Source organism: Leuciscus leuciscus (assembly GCF_965113295.1).
Source record: "Leuciscus leuciscus genome assembly, chromosome: 14".
Classification (NCBI taxonomy): domain Eukaryota; kingdom Metazoa; phylum Chordata; class Actinopteri; order Cypriniformes; family Leuciscidae; genus Leuciscus; species Leuciscus leuciscus.
Genome location: NC_138738.1, coordinates 10902627 through 10927420, shown reverse-complemented (window position 1 = coordinate 10927420; position 24794 = coordinate 10902627). Strand labels below are relative to the sequence as shown.

Below are 24794 nucleotides of genomic sequence, written 5' to 3'. Positions count from 1 at the left end.
CTCCACAAAAAACGATCAACCAAATTATGAATTAGAAAACGCACAAAAATGTCATATAACATTTAGAGAAATTTTCTAATTAATTAATTAATTTTAAACATAACCACATTTTTTGAGTGTCCCAGTATATACTATGTTCTAATTTTGGCCATCAGTGTAATCTAATCTTGAGGAAATATATTTAACCAGGTAAAGAAATAGCTATCCGTGGGAGTGGATTGGAAACAGCTACGCCACATCTCACATGTAAAGGTAAACTTGACAATAGATAAGAGGTAGCCAGGCCAGTGTAACCAGGAATGTGCTACTGACAATAATCTGACACTAATAATAAAAACTGCATATCACTCTTTTTTTCAAACACAATAAACGTTTAACAATAAAATTAAAACTTTATTCACTTCACTATTCAGGATAGTTCTGAAAATCAATGTCCACAATAAAATATGCGTGCTTATATAATGAAAGCTAAAAAATGTATTATTAAATTACTCATTGCGAAAAAAATTTGTTAATAGACGTTTAAACAAATTGTGCTCCAACACTCGCGGTTTCCAGCAATGCACTGCTCTCTTTAGCTCACGCTCGCGCGCACGCACACTCACGCACGCATGCACAACAGAAGGATGTCAACTTGGGTGTGGAGAGGGTCCTGCGCTATGAGTAATTTATAAAGTAATTCTGTAGTTTAACAATGTTTTACCACTGATCTTTATCATCATAGTGAATAAGAAAAAAGTTAGCGTTTCTATATCAGCGGTAAGACGGAGTTTGACGTCAAGTTCAAAATACCTGGATTGACGCATGCCGTAATTGTGTTGAGTAGGCTAACGTTACATGAAACTATGAAGAAAGACGAACACAATTTTACTATGGCAGTCATATTTCTGACCACTGTGACGGAATATTAACAATATTAGCCAATCTCAAGAATATAGGCGCGTGACTTCATCTATGTTGGCAAAGATAATTGATTTAATAGACGACGCCTCGAATCCTTCACCAACAAGTCACATACATAAACGCCTTATAATGATGTATCGTGCTTTTTGGGATACAGTATTTCTTCTCACCGGTGAGTAAATGTATTTTATGTTGTGTTCATTCGATTTACTGGCATTATTTTATTAGATAACTTTGAAATGTAAATATTACGTCAATTAAGCAAATATTAGAATTATTTGAAGTCTTGTCCTTTACAAGAAAATGATTATAGGATGTTGCCACATTTTAAATGCCAATGCCTCAAGTGGATTTAAGCTTACTCAAACTATTAGAATCTTTTTGATTCAGAGGTTGAATTAAAGACGTGAGCTATGGATGAAGCTTTTAAACTTATTTTATTGATGTGCATGTGATTTTCCAGTAGTGTTTTATATAGTTTTATCATGATTTGACAATACTCTGGTCATCAATATTAAACACATTTAGAGGGGTCCACCTTTCTCCTGACACCTGCTGTTCAGTCACATCATTAGTAGTGAAGAACTTGGGTGTCCAACATATAATTATTCTGCATTGTTGTGCAGCTTGATAGCATGCAAAATGTGCTGTCAGTGTTTACCAAGACGTGGAAGAAGCAGTTGCTTGCTCTCCTTTTTTGTCCAGCAGCTTCTTTGGCTCAGTAGTCTTGCTCCTGTCATTAACAAGGTTAACAGGGCTTAGTTTAAATATAGAGCCATTCTTTAGTCTCCATCCTTTATGGCTTTGTCCCTACGAAGGCACGTTCCTAACTAGGCAAGCGGTTTCAGTGAGAGAAAGTCAGTCAAGTTTTATTAAATAAATTAAAAATCTCCAGGACATCATTTGTGTTTTTGCTTTCTGTGCTTTAAATAGTAAGCAAATATTTATATGTAGTACATCATGGCATTCATAAACCTGCCTGATGCCTCCTAAAGTAACTCATTTTATTGACTGAGTGGTTGTACTAGTAGCAGCTATTTGATTTTTCGAAGACATATATCAGGTCCCATTATCTCAGAAAGTGATTTTGGTACACCGATAGTTAAGGAATGGCTGTTTTTTGGTAATTTGGGAACACCCTTGTTTTCTTAACTTAAATAACAAGTTCACTCATTTAATTTTAATTATGTCATTATTTACTCACCCTCATGTTGTTCCAAATCTGTATGACTTTCTATCTTCTGTGGAACATAAAAGTCGATATTTTGAGAAAAGTCTCGGTGCTCTTTTGTCCATAAAATTGAAATCAATGGTCAACAAAACTGTTTGGTTACTAATGTTCTTTAAAATAGCTTATTTTGTGTTCCACAAAAAATGTGCACAGTGATGAATTTCCTTATTTTATTTTATTTTATTTTATCCTATCTTATTTTTAAATGTATTTTTATTTACCTTATTTTATTTTCTCTTTACATGCAGGTAATATATGTTCAAAGTAACACGGCTCTGACAAGAGTTTAATTTAAAATGTATTGATGTCAATTTATCAATGTATTTTGTGAACCCCTTCCTGCTTGCTGGGTGCATATGTTTTAAATATGAACATGGCATGGGATATTAACACTAAAGCATTATTGTAACCAGAAGAGCTTTCCAGTTCAATGAAACTTATTGCCCTCTCATTTAACAGGAATTTTCATAAAGTCCCTGTGCACACAGAATGTGAACATGCCTTGAGGTCCCAGACTCTCTTCCAAACCATTTTAGTTGCACAACAATGAACATTAGACTGTTCAAATCTGGAAATATTGAAATTTGTATTTACAGATGCAGATGGCATGTGCATCAGTTTGCATGGGGCTTTTGTTTTGTAGGGCTGTCAATATAAAAAAAGTCCTTAATTAGACATGATATACAGATTCAATTTAATAATAATAAATCTCATGAACCATTATGAATGAATAGCTCCACACAAATAGCTCTTCACAAGAGTTGCTCAACTAATTTTCAGTAGTTTGGTGTTAACATGTTGCTAAGCTAATGGACAATACTCTAATAAGCATTGAATGAAATAAGTTTATTTATAATCAACATTTTCTTGACTCAACTGCCAAGATCTGAGCTCATCACAAATGCGATTCTATGCACCTATGATGCCTTAACCTTCTTTCTAGGGAACTTTTAAAACAGAGCGATAAACTTTGGGATTTTTGGTGGTTGTCATTTTCTGTAAATATAAGAGTGCATTAGGCACAGCATGACAAATATTCTTCTGGCATCATCTTAAGGCACGCTCACACTACACGACTTTTGGCTGGATTTTGCTTTCGCAGACAGATTTCCAAGGTTTGTGACAAAACCCCAGGATCAGTGCTCGTTGCAGTCGCCAGTGCTCGTTAAATATGAGCAGGTCAGCGATGTGATCAGAGCCTGTCGAACAGTCACAGACGTGTTGACATCTGAAATTATCGCCATGTGATCTTTTACTGTGTGCCGTGAAACGACCAGGTGGAACTAATCCAGCCAATCACAGTGCAGATGGTATCAACGGCAAAATCTCGCAAACACTTGCTCGAATTTATGTGAGAAAACATTTTTTCCACTGTTGGTCGGGACTGCCTCTTGACAAAATGTCTTGTAGTTTGTCCACCTCATCAGCATTGTGTCAGGCAACAGATGAAAAGAAACCTTGTTGTGTAATATGAGCACCACAGCAAATCAGGTAGTCTTTTGTATGTGGAGAGATCCGCTTCACAAATCCACTTTAGTTTATCTTAACCCAGTCATTCGCTGTAGCTGTTCTCAAAATAGTTTGAAGGTTAGAAGTCAGAAACTCCCACTATTGTTCCAGGGTATTTTAATTGTCTAAAGTAAGTGGGATTTAAGTAGCTATTTCTCATTTGTGCTAGATGCCACTCAAGTCTTTTTCTCTCTTGTGTGTGATGCTGTTGCTCCGCTGTTTTCTCATTGCTGTAACGGTTATGAGTCTGGTGTTTTTTGACTCTATTGGATCCTCATTTTCACATTTGGGTAAGAGGTTTACAAAACTAGATTTAACTGCGAGTCAGTAGAAGGGATATTTAAAAGGTTTTGAACACCTACTTAGCTGTCCTCAACAATGCTACTGTTTCATTGTAGTGCTATTGATTTTGAATATGTGCTTGTTGTATTTGATTTGTAGGCTCCCTTTTCACATATGGGCAGGTACAAGAGAATTCTACCTCAACAACGACCATTGCAACCACCACAACAACTACCACCTCTACCACAACAACCACCAGCAGCTCGACGACAACCACTACTACTACACGTGTCAGAAGTATGTTCAGTCTGCTCTTTCCTTTTTGCTCAGCTCTTTTTTGGCTTCAAAGGTCTGAAATATATATGCCTGAATGAGGATTCTGAATAGCCTGAAATGAGCCGTCAGCAATTCCAGTAGTTGTCAACATGTCGAGAAGACACCTTTTCTGCCCTGCGAAGCCAAATCCACTTTGCACTATCTTCAAAAAGACGAGGACTTGGCTAGAATTGATAAGTTGATATGGAATTAAAACCAATGCAATCTTTATTGTGTTTCTGACACATGCTGTTAGCTGTAGACCAATCACAACAGACTGGGCCATCTGACGAATCAGAGCAGAGTAGGCTCTCGGAAAGGAGTGGTTTTAAAAAGACCTGAATCCTTTATTGAACCGTTTCAGACACTGTGAGAAAAGAGGTGATGATGCAGTGTATATTATGAGAAAATTGTATTGTTTTTTGAATGCATGTAAACCTATTGTAGGAGACCTATGAAACTAAATTAGTAACCTTTAAAATATCGTAATGTTTAATTCATTTTGCTTAACTCGATCTTCCCGTGAAAATGACAGACTTCCCTCTAGTGACACATGCTGGATTTCTCCAATCATTTAGTCTTAATGCTTAAACCCGGCCATTTCAAAGTTGAAAGCTCGCATTAATTTTACATCCCACATATTAAAATCCAATCAACAGCCAATGGATAGAGCCAAGCCCTAAATTGTTTTCTTTTGTTGTTTTCTCAATAATCTGCTTCACTCAGATGCACATCACAATACAGAATATTTGTCGCTGCTTCCATTTCATCGCAACTTTAACCACCTATTTTCTCTGGCTATTTGTTTAAAAACAGTTTAGACCCAATTTTGTACCCAATTCATGGAGTTCCAGTCGTGGACACCTTGTTTTATCATACTTTTTCTCACAATGAATTCACACATTGTAATTGTGGGCTGCTAATACAAAGACAGCAGGTTTCATCCATTGTCAATTTCAGTTTGCTTTTTTACTCATTATACAGCAGACAGTTTTCATCCAATGTAAATACCTTCTGTAGACAAAGCTCACAATGATTAGACAAGGGAATTTGTCCATTTTAAGAAAGCACCTCAGATCTTGACCGGTAATCCTAGCTAAGTCTTGCTCTTTCTTGTCTTACACCATGTCTCCTTTTGTACTCTCTTTAGATCAAATATGTGCCTTAGGGAGGATAGAGTCTGAGAAACTGGCGCGTCTTGAAATAATAGAAACTAAAGGGCTATGATATTCCAGATAATATTCTGATTTTGATTTCATTCTGATTTGTAACCTGGCTGAGAACTTCTACTTTCCTTTCCACCAGTGCATTCCACAAAATATCACACATTTTGCTTTAGCTTTGATGATAACAAAGGCTGGTATTTAATTGAAGTAGATCAAATTGTTTGTGGTAAAGTGGTAAAGTAATCTTGCAGGTTGTATACAAATTTATGAGAAACCGAGATGCAAGGCAATGGTCATCAGGCAAAACATTTGCAAATACATTTTTAAGAAATTCTTGCCTAGATCTTTATTTTATTTTTATTAAACAAGATATTGTCATTAATGTCAGCATTAAACCCAAGTTCTCTTTATTTTGTTCTTAAAGAATTTATAGCAGCCGCTGTCCATTCTCACTTCGATGACTGCCCTGACACCCACAGCCACTTCTGTTTTCACGGCACGTGCCGCTTTCTCATCCTGGAGGAGACACCTGCATGTGTGTAAGTCCTGAGATTTTTTTCAGACTGAATATTAAGAATTTGCTGTGTTTAATTTAGCTGCACTCTGACTTCCCCAAGTCTGTTAACAATCCTCATGATCACACTAGTTTTTTTTTCCAAATTTGATCATTAAGACAGTCTGTTTTCAAGCAATCAAATCAGATGTGTGTTCAAGCAGTCTTATCATTTTCTGCCATATATTCATCAGTTGATATAGTGGTGGCTTTGTTCTACAACAGCTGTAAACAACTTTCGTCAGAAGGTCATACAGAGTGCTCTGAGTGTAGAGAACGGATAAGGGTGGTGTGCTGTTTTATTTAGTGCCATCACCACCAGCATCACTATGGCACTTTATATGTGAAATAAAATGTTGTGCATCTTGATCATTGAAAAAAAAAGACAGTTTCCATAAATCCTAATAGTGCGATTGTGATTTAAAAAAAAAAAAACGGATGTGTATTTTGTTGTTTTTTTCCCTTCCTATTTTATTTTTTGCTCAGCCAACATATATATTTATATAATAGTAGGATTAGAATCGGAAATACAAAACAAGAAATAAATTGTATTTGTCATGCCAGTATGAAAAAGCCTAAGCGGTCTGACATGAATTTTGATTGCTGACTCACTTGGATAAATTCTCGCTGACAGCATGTTCATTGAGCTTGTCCATGTGTAGACAAGCACGTTTTGTCCTTTTATTGCTTTTCCGTGTATACATTTGGCACAATGGCAGAATTCAAATCTGTGTTGGTGCTTGTGTCTGAGTTGTTGTCAAGCCTCCTGTTGTCAGGGAATTTGTTTTCTCCATGTCCACATCCGTATGTAGTAGTTCACCACAAAATGCCAAATTACTTTGTTAATTTGATTGATTTTATGAACATTATACTGAAAGATTCCTCATTCTGGAATTAAGTGACTTTTCTAACATCAATTGAATATATACTCATATTTTTTCAATGATAATAAAATGGACACTTGTGTATGTTTGTGTAGATGTCATCCTGGCTTTATGGGTATGCGATGTGAACATGCAGACCTCTTGGCAGTGGTGGCGTCTAACCACAGGCAGCAGACTGTGGCCACCATGCTGGTGTTATGTGTGGTGGGCAGTGTCCTACTCATGCTGCTCTGCACTTTACTAAAGTGAGTATTATTCATTTAGCACACATTTCATTTGATTCATTTTGTCAATTTGTTTTGTACCGGTCAAAAGTTTGGAATAATTATGATTTTTTTAAAATGTTTTTGAAAGGCTGCATTTATTTGACAATTTATATAATTTAAAAGAAATGTTTTCCATTGTAAGGTATTTTAAATGTAATTTTATTCTTGTGATGACAGCTGAATTTTCAGCAGCAATTACTCCAGTCTTCAGTGTCACATGATCCTTCAGAAATCATTCTTCTCAGTGTTGATGAACGCTAATAAAGTGATTTTTCAATATTGCGTGACTCCTTAAAGTAACTAATTACGTTACTTGGCTACTTTTTATGGAAAGTACTGCGTTACGCTACTTTTGCATTACTTTTTCTCACCTGGCTGAGACTTGATCAGGTGTTTTTTCACTGAGAACTTTTTTTAAAGTCTTTAACTCAGTAATGCATTCAACAACATAGCCTGTTAACATACACCTTATTTTCTTTTTAAAACAAATTTCGAATATTATTATATTCTGACTGATATTTCCTGACCCCTAGAGCTATGTAATGCTATACAAAAGATCTCTTCACATTACAGGTTATATTACCTACTGTTAGTGTATAACTTTTTTATTGAAAAAGTAATGTTTTGTTACTTTTGTACTTTTTATCTGTACCTGTGCTCGTCTTAGTGACTGTTGTGGAGAAGAATTTTAATTCAGTAGTTTAAAAAATGTTAAAGCAAATTAACTTAACTGAAAAGTAATGTGCAAAACTTTACTTTTTTTTTAAACGTGAAAAAAAAAGTAACTCAAATGTTAATGCATTTATAAAGCAATGCGTTACTTGTTACATCAAAAAAGTAATCTGATTACGTAATGCACGTTACTTTTAATGTTACACCCAACACTGATCATTCTAATATCTAATACATATGTATATTTTCTTTTTCCCAGAGCAAGTTATTTGTTAGTGTCTATTCTGTTGGTCTGTCTTTGCTGAATAAGCTGTACTATACAAACTTTGAAAGGTCATTTTTTGTGGAAGGTGAAAGAGGTCATTTGTAGACTTCACACATTGTCTTTCTAGTTGTTGGTGGAGACGGGGTGGTTGTGGGCGAGGTAACACCATTTCGTGTTGGTCGGAGAAGCCTAGGAGTATTCTGACGGGTGGGACATCCTGCTGTAACTCAGAAACAGGTATTTTAGTGCTGTATTTCCGTTTTTACTACTTTTTTTGCTGAGCTGTTGGGTGATGTGTTATATGTCATGTGGTGCCTAATTATGATCATCAATAGGGGGTGTTCGCATACTGAGACCAGCATATGTGCGAGGCCTTTAACTTTTAATGGCCTATGATTTGTCTTTGCTCAAGGGTTTAAGCTGTTAGTTTAGCCATCTGTTGTCACTCTGTCCTAAGACTGTCAATGAACATGAGACCAATGAGAGTGTAGGATATGGTAACTTCAGTTGGTCAGGGTGAAACATAAAAAAATAAAAAAAAGAACAGTGTTTATTTGGAATAGAAATCTTTTGTAAAAATGTAAAACTCTTTTCTATCACTTTTGATAAACTTAATGCGACCTTGTGGAATACAAGTATTAATTTCTTTCAAAAAATCATACTGACCCCAATCTTTAAAGACGATTCAGTCAAGTGTGTCTAAACTTTAGTCTAGTAACATATTTTCATGTTATGTTGTGAGTATATGTTCTGTGTCTTAGTGGGCAGATTATGTGTGATCACTGGTGGTACAACATATTCCCAGACATAATTATGCAATTAGAAATGGAATTGTTGGAATTTTGTCCATACAAATACCCTCAGTTATCACTGCCAGTCTGCTCACTGTGCAGCTTGTTGACAGAGTATTGCAAACCTTTAATTAGATTTGTCAACAGGACGTTGTCACATACTTTGTCAGCATCGTCAGGCATTTCTAATTGTTAGGTAGAACAGTGACCGTTTCCACAATAACATTTCAATACATTCGCATGCCATCAGGTTGAAGTAAAACATTGTGTCATATTTGTCTTACATGTGTATGTTTTGTCAATTTTCTCTGCCACTTCCATCTTCTTGTCTTCTCATCTCATCAGAAAATGTTCCTTATGCACAAGGTACTCTTTCTGAAACGTCTTAGTGTAGTTTGATCAAACCCTTCTGTTTTTCTTCTCCCAGAGTCTTATTATGTAAAAAAAAGTGGGTTGCAATGACTTAATCATTTCGTTTTTCATTTCTGTCTTTTTCCTTTCAGTGGTTTGACATGCATTATCTGGAGTTATCCTCCACCTTACTCCTGGACTTCACTATGACTGCGTTTTTCAAGCTACAGACTCGCACAGTTGGTAAGCAAAGCGCATATTGAGAGCATTTCGATGTGGTCAGTGGGAGAAGCCAATCAAACGTGGAACTTTTACATTCAAACAGACTGAGTCGTTTCAAAAAGGATATTTTTGGAACAACAACAGCAATGACAAGAGTTAAAGATGGAACTCAAAAACTGAGAAACTCTGAAAGAAGAACTCAGAACAAGCTACATGGAAATCAACTACAGGATCCAGTGATGTAGAGACAGGGCCCTTTTGAAAAATATACGGATCAGTGGCCAGAAACAACTGATCTGGAAGTGAAAGATGATGAGAGAGGTTTTAGAGAAACCATTCTTACTAACAGAGCTTATCTTAAAGCTATAAATATCCTTATAGATGTATGAGACGACATTCTACCGGTTTTGGGCTTTTAAAATTCCGTTATTATAAAAAGGCTTATAATATGCCTTTAATGGGATGTGCAACTCACTAAAAAGTAGTTTAAGATATAACAACCTTTTAACAATGATATAATATCACATTTTCTGTATCACGTTATGGATAAAGAACGGGAGATTTGTTTTGTGACAATTTAAGTCAGTCAATTAGCATGTAATAATAGACCTACAACTTTTGCCAATTTATTTTAACTTGATCTCCTTATAACAATGATAACAAATCAGCAAACGTGAGAGACTATTGCCGACTCTGAGGGACAAATATGATCTCTTACACATAACACTTTTACCCCAATGGAAATCAATATTTTATGTATTATCTTTTTTTTTTTATCCAAAATTTGGAAATTTCACAATTATGACATGTAACTTCATCAGTTACGCATAGATTCACAAATCCCACTCAATATTTCCTTCATGCACAGAAAGTGCTTTGCATAATGTGCTATCAAAGATCTGTAAGGTAAATGGAGCCTCGGTATGTGCACTATATTCAGCAGCGGTGTGGCGTCACATGACATCTGCATGTTCACATTGGAATGATTGGATGCATGCGTGTCTGATCACATAATTGCACGTATTTCACTGTGCACTTTTGCAGTGTACATTTCAGAAACTATTAACACAATCATCTTTAAATCTGCACTTTGTTTTCCATGATGGATGTTGGTGATGGCTATTCACGCACTGATAACTCACTTCATTGGGTCATTGCATGCAGAGGCTCAAAGCCATGGTAATAGCAATAATAATGGATGATATTCAGTTTGAAGCACATTATGCTTTTCAACTTATTATGCAAGATAGCTTTTACACTGAACATTTTTAAATTATGTGTTAATTTTGTTCTTGTTATCTTATCTGTCCCCAAGCTTTTGCCAATGATCTCATGTTATAAAAAAATGTTGATTGACTCCTTTGGAATGAATTTCCAGTATAGTGTCAGAAATATTTATATATCTTTATACTGCTATATTAAAATGAGGTGATGTTCCAAATAGAAAATATGCCATTGATAAAGCACAAAAAAAAAAAAAAAAAGAGAACTTAACCTGGTCAGCTTGGCTGTCTTCTGGTATCAGATCATGGAAGCAATTGCTGAAGTCTGATCAATGTGTGGAGAATCATAGGAATTTGATAGAATGATCCCAAAAGCACTTTTAAGTTGGATGGGATTCATTCAGACATTTTTGAGTTATGGTCTTTGTAAATGATCAGCCTGAAAAAACAGATTCAAGATGGTTTATCAATTGATCTATATTTGAATGATCCTGCGACTTAATACAAAAATATTTGATTTATATGTAAGCAACTAAATGTGATTGATTACATTTATGTAAAAAATAATTTTGAGTTCAATGAATGAAAAGAAAATGTGCATATTTGTGTTTAACTTCGGACTGATCAAATGTATTTTTCTTCTTTTTTTTTTTGAGAGGACTTTGGTTAAAAGCTATAAGTATTGGGTATTTCGGACTGAACAGTTTTGTAACATGCAGTCATTGCATAACTTCCAGATGTGGAATTGCAGTCAGCCGTGATGGCGATGTCATCATAGAATAACGGATGTTCTGAATTGGCCTTTGCACCAAAGATGATGCTCAGTGTTGCATCTCTTGCTTTGTTCCAAATGAATCCCATTTGAACCTGGTTATCTGCTTATTGACTGACGTTCATGTATGATATATTGTAAAAACCATACGTCTTTCTCTTTAAAATGCTGTCTTGTTTCATGTTGGGGGAAAAATACTTTGTAAATAGTGCGTGGGAATATTATTTTGGTTGTACTGTATATGGAGAATGAGGTGTTTTCTTGACTGTCACTGATCATTAGTTAAGCATGAAGGTTAGAGATAGATGATTCCAATATGACTGTCACATGCTTGGCTGTATGACATTTTGTTGAGTGTTTTTGACCTCTTTGTCTAAGTTTGCATATTTTTCCAAATAACACAAAGTGCTGCAAATTTTGGGCTCAACCTGATTCTTTCTTCCCTATGATTTCTTATTTCATCAAATGTTTTATAAAGCATGTTCTTTCCCCCTTTGCCAAGCTATCCTCCTCTCTTTAAACCACTCTGTCCATTTACATCCTCCATCATCTGAATATTTTAAAAGGGTCAAATGGAAATGCAAACAGAAAACCTCAGGCAGAGCTCAACAAAAAGCCCGCTGCCAGAGTGCTCTTTTTACTGAGGGAAAAGCTCAGCTCTTTTATTTACTTGCTCACCAATTTATTTATTTGTTTGTTTGGCTAAACCTTTTGTGAGATGAGGGGAAGGACTCTAGAGATTATGGCCGAGAGGAGTTAAGCTTGCGCATGAGTGACCAAAATGCTTGCGTGACATTGCGTGAGTATTTTTTTAATTCATTTAATTTGTTCGCCTTTTGTGCTCATACCCTATTTATTTTGCCTCAATTCTCTCCACTTATTTTATTTATCTATTTATAGATTGAGAAGTTTTTTCTTCCTCATGTGCCCCAGGAAAGAATCCTTCCTTATTAAATAAAGCTTTTATAGCATCTATGATTCCATGCAGAACCTTTAATATCCATGGAACCATTCCACTGCATAAAAGGTTCTTAAGATTGTTAAAATGCTCTTCACACTAAGAAAAAAAAGGGTTCTTTTAAGAACTGTTCACTGAAAAAGTTCTTTGGGGAAACTCTTAAAAATAAGATTCCAAAGTTTCCACAGTAATTCCATAGAACCATATTATTCTGTGGCATCACCGTGGAAACCCCTTTTTGGAACCTTTGTTTTTAAGAGTTATGCGTCTTTCTTCCCATCTTTATTTGCATATTTCATCTTAACTGCTCTTAACCTCGATCTCCTCTCCATTTCTTCTCCTGCCACGATCCTCTGTTGATGGGTTTGCCAATCCCTTTAAGGTTTTCAATTGGATTGGAGCACAGCCCCTCATAGCCGACTGGCTGAGCCTCTAAAGCCAGCTTTGTTTTAAGCGCTCTGCTGAGGGAACTCCCGTAAAATAGGCTTACGGAGCAGGGAGATAGAAACACAAAAGAAAGGATATACCGGTATTCCAGTTGTAGGCTAGTTTACGTGAACATCACCGGGGTAAATAAATACTCCCGAGAACAGCGCCTCTGTACCTTACGTGGAAGAGGACAGTCGATGTCCTGCTGGTGTTTGCCCTCATAATATTCTAAAAGTAATTCAAAATACACTAAACAGTTTTGAATACGTCATTTTTATTATATTTTTGCCATCTCGTTTCTCGTCCAATTTGATATTCTTTTAATGTCCATCCATAACTGGTATCTGTGCCGGAGCAGATGGGGAGGAATAAGAGTATTTGGGTATTAGGGTTAGTGATCTCCCTCCACGTGCGCCCACAGCAGCCTCGGCGGGGAAACAATCATATCAGCGCTCTACAGAAATACTTCCATTGTCCTTAGACATTATTATCTGAACTATATCACTCAAGAATTTCTGTTCTGAAACATTCGGATAATGACGTAAAAAAACAAATTATATAAACGCTTTTGTTTTGGATTATTTAGTTAATGAAAATGCATATGGTTATATTTGGTTCCCATCAGTCTCCACACCAATAATAATGTAGGCTACTACAGCGCCATCTGCTGACCACCATAATGATTTTTATTTTATTTATTTTTTTACAAAAAGTATTCTGCACCAGGACAAAAAGACCAAATTAACAAATAGGCAAATGCCATATTTCAGAAATATTCACTTTGTTATGAGTGCTATGAAATAATAATAATAGGGGAAAGCAATGTAAGATTTCTAATTCTGAAATAGAATTGGTTTAGGGTCCGAGTTTTGATTTCTGAATATAGCATTATATGAACTTATTCAATATGGCTTATTACTTTTGTATTTGAGAACTTATATCCGATCAGTATTTAACCAGAAACCACAGTGGATAACAATCAGACAATTGCCACAAATAAAGTGTAATTTATTGGCAGATCAACAATATAACAACAGTATAATTTAGTGGCAGTATAATTTTATTAAAACTAAAGTGGAACTTTTTTTCTCCCCAGTTCCCACATTCTGACATTCAGGCTTACATCTTCTGTTTCATCATTCGAAATGGGCAACTGCAAAAAATATGGTCAATTTAAAAATGAGTTTAATCCTGCAGCAACATTACATCAACAGACGTAATGTCTCAGTCTGTATCCTGCTGCAATCGAGCTGGTAATTCATCTAGGCTCTGTAGTCTATGTTGTGTGGGAACATCAAGGTGCCCATGAGAATCTTGTCTGTCAAGCAGGTAACCTCGAATACCCAATGAGCGTGAGGTCAGGTAGTCGTTCACATAATGGTCCCCAACGTGGACTACACTGGAGGCCTGCACACCACATCGCACCAGCGCCTGGGTAAAAATGGCAGGGTTTGGTTTAGCAACCCCAGCTTCTTCTGAGGTCAGAAGAAATGAGAAGTGAGTGAGAAGGCCACATCCCCTCAGGATCCCTTCCAAACGCTTGTCAAAGTTGGAAACAACTCCTTGCTTCAGTCCCAAAGCAATGCAGAACTTCAGGGTGCTATTAGAATCAGGAAACACCTAATGACGACACAATCTGAGATTATGAAAAACAATCTTCCTAGATTTAAATATAATGTAAGACACTTGAGCATAAGTGAATGTACTTGTCTGGCATCACGCATTCATTCAAGCTTTTCAATTAGTCATTTTAGAGGGTAAGAAATAACTGGCAATGGAAATTTGTATTGAACAGGCGACCCCTATTGGGGATTTCTGGAATTACTAATAAAAAACTGCTGAAAAAGCAATGTTAGTTAGAAGAAAAAATTGCTATTTCATATCTAAAAGTAAAATCTCACCTCCCAGTTTTCTGGTCCACAAAAGTTGTAATAGAGGTTGTTGGCTAGTTTATCAAGTAGAGCAGGGTCATCTACCCCACACTGGACGAAAGTACTCCTCACTAGTCCAGTCCACCAGACCTGGCTGTCCATTCCCTGAGCTCTGCCATAGTTGGGAAATAGTGTGGATTGCTGCCGGTAAGCTTGTCTGAAAGCAGTTTCGACTTGTGCCGCTGGCAGCTTCAGTCCTGCTCGCTCTGCTTCGCTGCAGTACTGCTCCCCAACCGAGCGCCGGACCTTTAACAGTGTGTCCTTCACATCCCATAATACCCAACGCACTGGCACTCGCATCACCAAACTGACAACGCTTTGATCATACAAATTACAAACACACAACCTTACAGAAGGTAACGTAGTGCTAGAAAGCAATGTAACAAAAGGTAAACAGACGGTTTACTAGGAGGTGAAAAGAGTTTCCCTCTAGGGGGCGCTTGGTGACTCGGGACATTTTTGTGGTGCTGGGGACATTTTTGAACCATTAAAACAATAACCTTTTGAAATGTAATAATTGAAAGAATTTGATTCTGTCAATAAATAAATAAATTCGCACCTGCAATTAAATTATTGAAATGCCGTTTTTAGTAAGCCATTACAACTGTGGTTGGTCCATCCTGAAAAGTGCTGAGTAAAGTACCAAGTACCACGTGAACGAGTTCGTCATTACAAACGTCCGTACAGGATTTGATCAAGCGATCAATGGTTCCACTTTTAAAACTGTTTATTTAAACTGTAGTATTTTAAACGCGTTCTCGTCCTATACTGAAAACACTTAATTGTGCAACACTACTCTTGTTTTACTGTCCTTTTAAGATGATTAAAAGAAGAAAATATCTATCTTGGTATATGTGTGTGTGTGATCTATCTACATTTATAACACCAACATTTAACACTGTAAAATTGACAATGAGAACATCATATATATTTTTTTATTGATGCACAATGACAGTATAACAAATCTATAAATTATAGTGAACAGGTAAACTCAGAAATCAAATCCTTTAAATTAACTTCATGTTTTGTTTCCCCTCACCCAGTCCCAGGTGTCACTCTGTCCACAATCCTATCAGAAGTAGGGCTTGAGAGTTCAACATGCTCTTGACTTATTTGATCAGACTGTCCAATTTGACTTCCGATTTGCTCTTGGATCTTTGTGCTCGAGTTCAACTGGCCAGCAGTCTGCCCGTGCATCCCAGATTTCCTGATTTTGCGGGTAGTCTTGCGATAGTGAGTAATAGCTTGTATAATGCAGTCAGCAGTCCAGTGTTGTCGAGTGAGAGCATTCTCTGCTTTGAAGGGACCGTCTCGTGTACGACGCACTCCAGAACAGACAGCAGAAGTCCGCAGCTCTAGTCCTACCTCATGAATCAATTTACGCAGATACTTCTGAGTCTCATTCACACACTGGACCTCTTTTTGTGTAGAAAAGAACAAATTTGTGGTTACTGGCCTTACAAGTAAAGCAAACCTATACTAATGTATATGTACAGAATATGTTATTCAATGTACTAACCCAATGTGAAATGTGGCGGATTGAAATGTATGCATCGCAGACCAGTCAGAATAGGTGGACTTTTACCATGAGGATACAACAAACCCTTCACTGCAAGCTCGTAAGCCTCTTGAGTGCGCAGATCCATCTGAGAATACCTGCAGAGAGACATAATAACATACTCAGAAACACACTATGCATTAACCAAATGTATACACATAGTCTGACAGTATGAAATGTTAATATGTAAAAGAATGACTCACGTGATTAAGGCTTTCTGATTGGCTCCCTGTATCATGGCAAGGACTCTCTCTAGTTTATCCTGGGTAACATGGTCTAAAAAGACATAATATAAAGACAAATTTTACTACAAATTGTTAGTCTGTATTCCATACATAACAAATATGTTTGTTATTTATTATAGCAGTTTCTTGATATTAAAGTCACCATGAAACCAAATGTACGCTTATTGTTGTTTTTTATGGAATATTGAAATATCTATTGTAAATGATTTATCAGTGCACATCATTATTTAATTAATTTGTCTTTATAATCTTTAATCAAAATGACCTCCCCTCCCACTCCTGCAAATCGCTTCTCTGATGACATGTTTTTCGGCACAGCCTGTCACTCAGTCACATGACATCACAGCAATAGAAAACCACAACAACCATACAATCAATTCCTGATGGACAAAATTAAGTACCACCCAACATTTTTTTCTAGTCTGAGAAGCCATTTCACTCAGATATACCTCGCAATATGGAAGAAAAGACTATCAGAACTTCCATTTCATGCAGAATTTAAGGTTATGATAATTATTGTAATGTACAAATTACCGTATGTGGTTTTCTCTATGACTCGGGTTGTGTGAGAGAAATCATTGGTGGCTCTTCCAAACTCCCCCTCAAGTGTGTAGTCCTTCAGATATAAAACAAACACAAAAGTCTGCATAAAATTGTCATTATTACAATTAATGCACGTCTGCTAACAGTTATGATTTGATCATCACTTATTATAAATTCGGAATCAATTAGGCAGGCAGATATAAAATAAAGAAAAACAGTAAAGCATTCAAATGTGAGATAAACTATTACATAAAATAAATATAGGCAGAGCCTAATCCTTTACCCTGGTTACATGTGATCTGCACAGATGCTCCAGCACTCCATTTCCTTTCCCAACACCTAAAACTGAGATAGAAACATGAGAGAATTGAGCACAGGACACATCACACATTAAATCACTTTAGAACTCAGGGTTTCAATTGTCGGTCACCTAACACTCCAGAGGAAAAAGCATCCAAGCGATGACCAACTCCGACATGAACCTTGTGAAACTGCGGCCCTGTAACTGTAACAGAGGAAAAGTGAATAGCAAGATATATGTACATTATGGTAGTATTTGTTGCACTGCCTTTAATGCATAAAAAAACATCTTTGTAATATGATTTTTTTCCTTTTGATTTCGGGGTGACCTGAGGGTTGTTCCATAAAAGACGCTTAGACAAGCGGGGATTAAACTCCAAAACCGGACTTGAATGAGCCTAACAAATAAGTTGGGGCTAAAGTGGTTCCATAAAAGCTAATTGAAGTTCACGCAATCTCACTAATTTGATCCAGGTTTATCTAGTCTAGATAATTGCGTGTGCACGCGTTTCTGAAGCAGCCCTAGAGGTCGATCGTGGATCAAATCGATCCACCATCAAACAGCGTATATTTTGTGCTGTTTTATGCGTTTGTGACATTGTTTTTTTTCCCCCTCAGTGCAAAACTTACATTTTACAGTTATATTCTCCATCTGTAAATGTTAGAAAGTCGTGCAAATGTATCCATTTTGCTGCTAATCTTCATATTGAACGAGCGCTGCTGCGCCAAATAGGAGCGCAATAATTTTGCTTGGAAAATTAATAAGCGATATTTTATAACACTACAAATATCTTCTAATTATAATCATTTATCTTTAGGATGTTGGATAAGTTGCAATGAACTTCTAGCGAACAGAAGTACTTCAGTAAACAGAACTTTTTTTAAAGAAACTAAATATATAAAGATACAAAATATAGTTTTGGGTATAGGACCTATGCTACTTAATAAAGATGATGTATACTTATTTAGAATTCTGAGAATTACAGCTTTTAATGCAATAATTTTTTGGAGAAAGCAAGAATCCCCAGTTTTAAATGAGTAGATTTAGTTTCTAAAGTACATTATGGAGAGGATAACATGAAATTAAGAGCAAATGTATACATTTTGAAAAGATATGTGCAACTCTAAAATCAAAGAATATTCCATAAAATAAAGGAATATATATTCGCCTACATTAACTACTTTTTATATAACCCTCCCTCCCTTTTATTTCTAGTTATTTGTTAATTTTATTTATTTACTTATTTAATATTGAATATTTGATATTCAAATAATATTACTTGAATAACTATTAGGAATTATTTGTCATTATAAGAGTTTGATATAAATATGTGAATGTTACATTTTTATTAATATTTATTTATTGTTTTTTTGTCTTCTCCCCCTTAAATCATATGTAAAAGTGTCTAACTATGTACTTTTTGGTTATTGTTCTAATCGTGTGTTTTTTAGGCTATGTGTTGGTGGGTATTATCACAAAAGAAAAAAAGTAGAAGGAAAAATAAGGAATATTTATTGGGGGAAAATATGATGTCTTTAAAGGAACTGTCCATTTGTATAATTCTGTTGAATGTGTTTGAATTGAAAGACATAATAAAGTACATAATATATATATATATATATATATATATATATATATAATATTTGTTATTTGGTCATTAGATGTGTACAAGTGTATTTTTATGATAGCAATAACTGTAAAGGGACTATTGTAATGGGGTACATTTACATTTATTCATTTAGCTGACGCTTTTATCCAAAGCGACTTACAATTGCTATATACTGTATGTCAGAGGTCGCACGCCTCTGGAGCAACTAGGGGTTAAGTGTCTTGCTCAGGGACACATTGGTGTCTCACAGTAGATTCGAACCCGGGTCTCTTACACCAAAGGCATGTGTCTTATCCATTGCGCCCCCCCCCCCCCCAAATGTAGGCTATACTGTCAATTACTAAGCTCAGATTCATCTTACCAGTTGAAATTTATACTGTGCTTTTGTAATTATTTATTTTTAATTTTGTGATTTTAACTTCTGCTTTACAAAGCTTTTATTTTTTTTAATTGTGTTCTAATGTTCTTCTAATCATAAACATGTACTACAGCTGTCAAATAAAACCAGAGAGAAATGTATTCATAAATCTTTAAAACAATCTAATTAAATCTTGGGCACAAAACATTCAGCCAGTAAAAAAAAGAAAACCTGTATATATATTGTATTATGACCTATCTATCTATATATCAATAAGTCTGACTAACCAAAATAAGCCTGGCTTGTTTTCTAATCTTGTTTTATGGAACAGCCCTCTGGACATGTTTTTGTAAGGTCTACCCACTAACCTAGAGGATGGTCTGCCAGAGAGGGAAGCATAGAGGGGGACAATATGAGATCTTTGGAGCCGTTGTTCTCTCCACTGGACAGAAGCTGGAACTTCACTGCAAGCTGAGGAGCTGGTGGAGGACAGGAGTTCAGCTCTGGAGAGAGAAAGATGCAGATTTCAGTTGTATTGATAATCATGTATCACAATAAAAATGAAAATAAATCATAATTTATCACAAAGAAAGTAAACTCGTTATCTACAATGCATTTAATGAACAAGTGACGCAGACACTACCTTTCAGTAAATTGGACTCTATGGTGTCACGAACAAGTTTCCAGTGAACTCCTTGCGGTTTGTACACAGCAAACAGACCATCCATTCTACGGAAAAGACGTACAGCCTGCGTGGTCATTTTCGTCCAGAAATAAATGTTACAAGCATCAGTCAAATATAAACAAGAAGTAAATGACCGGAATGACTGACAGGCATGGAAGCAGCAAATTCACACGCTTTTCTGGCGTCACGTGACCGTCTTCTTCTACTGGTGTTACAGCATCACAGTGACAGTAGCGCCCTTTACTGGATGAAATACTTCAGTTCAACGTGAACGCCATGCTGCCAAGCCAAGGTATTGACCGGTAATTGTTGAAAGTATGCATAACATTGTCGTCTTCCCATCATACATTTCTTAATAAACGGGAGCCTGTCCTGGGCTAGTTTTCAAATTGGTGGAAAAAAAGGTGTCACAAGGTCTAGACCTCACAAGGTCTATTTTTTACTAGCATTTTTCTCTAGCAATGGTTTTGTAAGCATCTCTTTCAAAACCCTCTTAAATTGGAATATTTTTGTGAATTTTATTACAGTCTCATCATATTGTGTTGTAGGCTAGGTCTTGTGTAAACAAGTGAAAACAGTAAAACCACACCTGGTCTTTGAAAGGTGGAAATATGTCAACACAACAAAAGGACAAGAATGTAATTCATAAATGTCAGATTTTATAGTACAATATTTTTAGGACAAAAACAACTGTTTGATATTTTGTATTACGCAAAAAAATAAATAATAATATCTGTTTGAATTTGAATAAATTAGCCTAGGTTTTCCCCATAATCTCAATATCATTTTTCATTCATTTCTAAAATAATAAATGTGACATTTTGTGTAGGCCTAGTTGATTAATCTAATAATTTTAGACATTCAGTCTGTTATCAAATTAGTACATCAACATTTCAAAAGATGGTTAAACAATATCTTAACTTATTTAACTTGTACTAACATTATTATGTTTGTTGCTTTAACTAAGAGATTTTGTTAAAAATGTAATTACACTAATGTTTTTTTCCCCCCTCGTTGGATTCAACCGCCTATTTCAAATTCAAAATACTCATAAATTATAGAACAATTTTGAGAATTATATCCAAACTTAAATGCTAGTGTAAACTAAAAGTCTTATTATATTTTTCTTATAGTGGTTTGGGATAATGGTGAATGTAATAAAACCACACTGATATAAACTCAAATCAGCTGATGAGATAAGTGTAAAACTCAGCAGTTTTCATTTTGAAAGATATGTCTTTAGTTACACCACTGCCGCACCTATTGATAGAGCAGGTGTGGTTCACATGACAAAAAATAGGCTACACAAAACTGTATGATTAAATATTATATTGTTTACACAATATGCTTAGTGTTCCCAAAACATATATTGCAGTTGTGATAAAATCATTTGAGCAGGTAAACAAAGTAAATCTTTAAACAAATAACAGGGGCATTCATGCATTCACTGACATTTGCCATGAAGGTCTATTTTAAAGAGTCTTCTCCATTGTTAAAAATGTAAGCTAAAATGAAGCTTTGACCTTTACCTTTGTTACAATTATTTATGGCATCATTTTACAGTCAGTTAGTCATAATTTACTCGTTAAAGACAATAAAAGGCTGATATCAAACATCAGCTTATTAGAAAAACATATTTCAGTGGTTTGGTTTAATGTTAAAGTTCTATGTACAATTAATAATCTGTCATAGTGCTGATAAAGATGTGTAATGGGGTAACAAGCAGAAATATTGGTGTGGCTCAAAAGTTTACATGTCCCCAATAAAAGAGCACAGTTTATTATATGCACACGTTATTGTTGTTTTTTTTATGAAAAATTGCTTTAATACTGTTGATTTATGTTCAATAATGGAATCAAAGCAAACCACACAGATGGACCACACTCGTCCTTAAAATTATAGGATATTACTAATAAATTATTACTGATTAGACTAATGAACTGATGAGTATCTGTGAAAGGACAAATAATAATATGAACAGTACACTGACAAAAACAGCCTACATAATCTCACTTTTTTTCACTTTCAACCATGCTTCAATATCTGACGCTCAAAGCACCCTTTAGCGTCCATATGAGACGCAGAACCCTACCACAGACCTAAACCTACCCAACCGAAGCGTCTCATATTGACGCTAGGGGGTGCTTTGTGCGTCGAATATCGACGCTTCCGAAAGCGTCAGTTATATGACGCCTAAACCTACCCATAACCGAAGCGTCACATATGGACGCTAAAGGGTGCTTTGAGCGTCAGATATTGAAGCATGGTTGAAAGTGAAAAAAAGTGACGCCTTGGGTGTGAGAATGTGTTGCAATTATGTAATTGACAGTAAATGAAAATAAAAATGCTCAAAAGTAAAAGCACAACTATGAAAAGGGTATTTTTTTTGCTTATAAAATAAAAGTAGGCCTATGTATTTATGTGCCCTCTGTTACCGTAGCAATCCTGTAGTTTTCCACTGAGGAAAAGGATTTTTTAAAAGCATTCAAACATGGAATTAAATGGAAATGAAGCTTTGAACTTTTATTGAGCTGAAATGGAAAATGGAAATGTATTTAAATATATTTAAATATTTAGATGATAAAGTTTTTTCCTCATCTTTCCTCATCCTGGTATGTATTTCGCCAACACTTGATCCATTAATACTAACACTTTCTCTTCTCTTCTATTCTATATATAAATAGAATTATTTTTATTTTTTTACTTTTAGACGTTAGACTAAAAGGGTCATAGATGTTGTTAGTTGAACTGCTTCTATTCTTCTCCCCATTTGTAAGTCACTTTGGATAAAAGCATCTGCTAAATGATTAAATGTAAATGTAAATGTATTTTGATTTGTAAAAGCACTATACAAATAACACTGCATTGAATTCATTGAATTGAAAATAAATATACTGTATGTCATATGATGTAATACTTTATACACGTATACACCCATATTGTTGAACCTTTTCTTAATGTCTCACCAAACAGAGAACACGTGAGCATATGTATCACAAGAAACTGTTTCAAAATTCCTTTAGTGCATTGACACGAATTCTGTAGAGCTCAAAAAAGAGGTACGTCTTTGTTTTCTCCCCATTTTTTGGGCATGTAAAAGTTACATAACTAAGCTGTCACCAACCAAAACCACAAGGATATGATAGAGTGCAATGACCTTTATGCCTCATTATTTGCATATAACCACTTCACTGCATATACTGTCATGTTAGGGTGGAGAAGTATTTTTCAGGCCAAATCAGAAACATTGCTGAATGCGACCAATTAAGAAATTAGTTATAGCAAATAGCGAGTATAAATGAAAAAAATCTTTCTATTTGTAACAGAAGATTTCACTTCTCAAAGTGTAGTGAGTTTTAAACCTGTTTTAAGACAATGTCACTGTCTCCACAGGATTATCAAACAGACATTTATGCACCTGCCATTTACTGCTATTACTTATCTCTATTGTATAGGCTCAAATGTTCAAAACATGAATTTCTGAACATAAGGGAGTGAGCAACAGGTGTGATCGCGTGATTGAGAACAACAGCTTAGGACAGCAGAAGGTATTCATACAAGATTTAAGCGGTGATTTACGATATGTCCTGATTGAACCGTGTCTTTTTTCTCGCTAATTTAAAATTGAGCGTGACGGTGAACAATTAGTTTTCTTTGTGTTGCAGTACATGCTTAGCTGCAAATCCCTATATCAGGATGCTGAGGTGATTAAACCAAAAGGTGTTTGTCACACGTGTTCCAAATCTAATCGCCCATTTCCATAGCACAGAAATGCACAGAAAGAGTCTGTTTACGCTAGCAATGTGTTATCCATATAAAAGAATATCAGTTTTTCTTGCCATATACAGTATCTAAGAGGTAACTTTTACAGTAAAAGTTGCTCATATAAGACTAATGAATTCCAGACTGCTCATGAGTCTGTGAAGGAAATATCCATTCATTAACCAACTACTGTTGAATTTTGAATCATTTATTTATTATTTATTTATTGTTAATTAAGGGAAAAAATAATAATCAGCAAATCAGTCCTATAGAAAAAAGGAAGACTGACAAGTATTTTAACATTTCATCTAGAATATACTACTATTGCATGTTGCAACTTATTGGTGGACAAAAAGAAGAATGTTGGACCCTATTGACTTTCAAGACAAAAACATTATATTTTTCAAAATATTAACTTTTATGCTTCCCAAGAGAATATTCCTAACAGATAACCTGAACTGTGTCTTTGTTAGAAATACCGGTTTTCATAATGTTACTGATACGCAAGGATGCTGAGTCATTTTGCTTTGTGTTCTACTCTCCTGTTTTGTTTGAATTAAAAAAAAAAAATCCCCCGCCTATACATTTTTTAAAGAAAAGGTTCTATATAGAACATTAAAGGGTTCTGTCAGGTGCTTCATTTATAGAACCTTTTAGGGGTTCCCATCATGGGATCATTTTATGGATTTAATTTTAATTGATTATAATTTATTTTAATTAAACAGCTTGTAAACATAATTTAGAAATAACATTACATTTAGAAATAACCCATTAAATATGAAAGTATATCATGCAATTTAAGACATTTGTCCTAAACCTTTTTTTGCGCATTATTTAAAATTGAGTCAAGCACCTATAGAATATATAAGCCTATAAACCCCATTGAACCTTTTTTTCAATGAGTGTATGCTTTTCTGTTTTCAGCCAATTTTTTTAAAACTAAGTACTTTTTAGTGTAGGTTAATCAGATTTTATAACATTGTGAAGGAGGTTTAATTCTGACAGTGTTA

At 35.3% G+C, this 24794-nt stretch overlaps 3 protein-coding genes across 5 annotated transcripts; 1 reads left to right on the top strand and 2 right to left on the bottom strand.

Moving 5' to 3' along the window:
- The first annotated feature begins 620 nt into the window (after window positions 1-620).
- On the top strand, window positions 621-13651 carry tgfa (transforming growth factor, alpha). 3 transcript variants are annotated; one of them, XM_082137201.1, is made up of 7 exons: window positions 621-1075; window positions 4085-4222; window positions 5831-5945; window positions 6939-7088; window positions 8174-8283; window positions 9183-9203; window positions 9341-13651. In XM_082137201.1, the coding sequence occupies exons 1-7, from the start codon at window positions 955-957 to the stop codon at window positions 9346-9348; spliced, it is 663 nt and encodes a 220-aa protein (XP_081993327.1). In that variant the 5' UTR covers window positions 621-954; the 3' UTR covers window positions 9349-13651. The 3 variants fall into 3 exon arrangements, with proteins under 3 accessions (XP_081993327.1, XP_081993329.1, XP_081993328.1); XM_082137202.1 differs by lacking the exon at window positions 621-1075 and adding an exon at window positions 3803-3933; XM_082137203.1 differs by lacking the exon at window positions 9183-9203.
- Window positions 13652-13783: 132 nt separating this feature from the next.
- Window positions 13784-15186, bottom strand: hdhd3 (haloacid dehalogenase-like hydrolase domain containing 3). The gene is made up of 2 exons (XM_082137196.1): window positions 14694-15186; window positions 13784-14412 (listed from the first exon to the last, which is right to left on the bottom strand). The coding sequence occupies exons 1-2, from the start codon at window positions 15021-15023 to the stop codon at window positions 14017-14019; spliced, it is 726 nt and encodes a 241-aa protein (XP_081993322.1). The 5' UTR covers window positions 15024-15186; the 3' UTR covers window positions 13784-14016.
- Window positions 15187-15639: 453 nt separating this feature from the next.
- On the bottom strand, window positions 15640-20224 carry trub2 (TruB pseudouridine (psi) synthase family member 2). Its single transcript, XM_082137186.1, has 8 exons — window positions 19981-20224; window positions 19706-19840; window positions 17500-17574; window positions 17353-17414; window positions 17061-17142; window positions 16485-16557; window positions 16243-16379; window positions 15640-16141 (listed from the first exon to the last, which is right to left on the bottom strand). The coding sequence occupies exons 1-8, from the start codon at window positions 20096-20098 to the stop codon at window positions 15759-15761; spliced, it is 1065 nt and encodes a 354-aa protein (XP_081993312.1). The 5' UTR covers window positions 20099-20224; the 3' UTR covers window positions 15640-15758.
- Between the last annotated feature and the right edge of the window lie 4570 nt (window positions 20225-24794).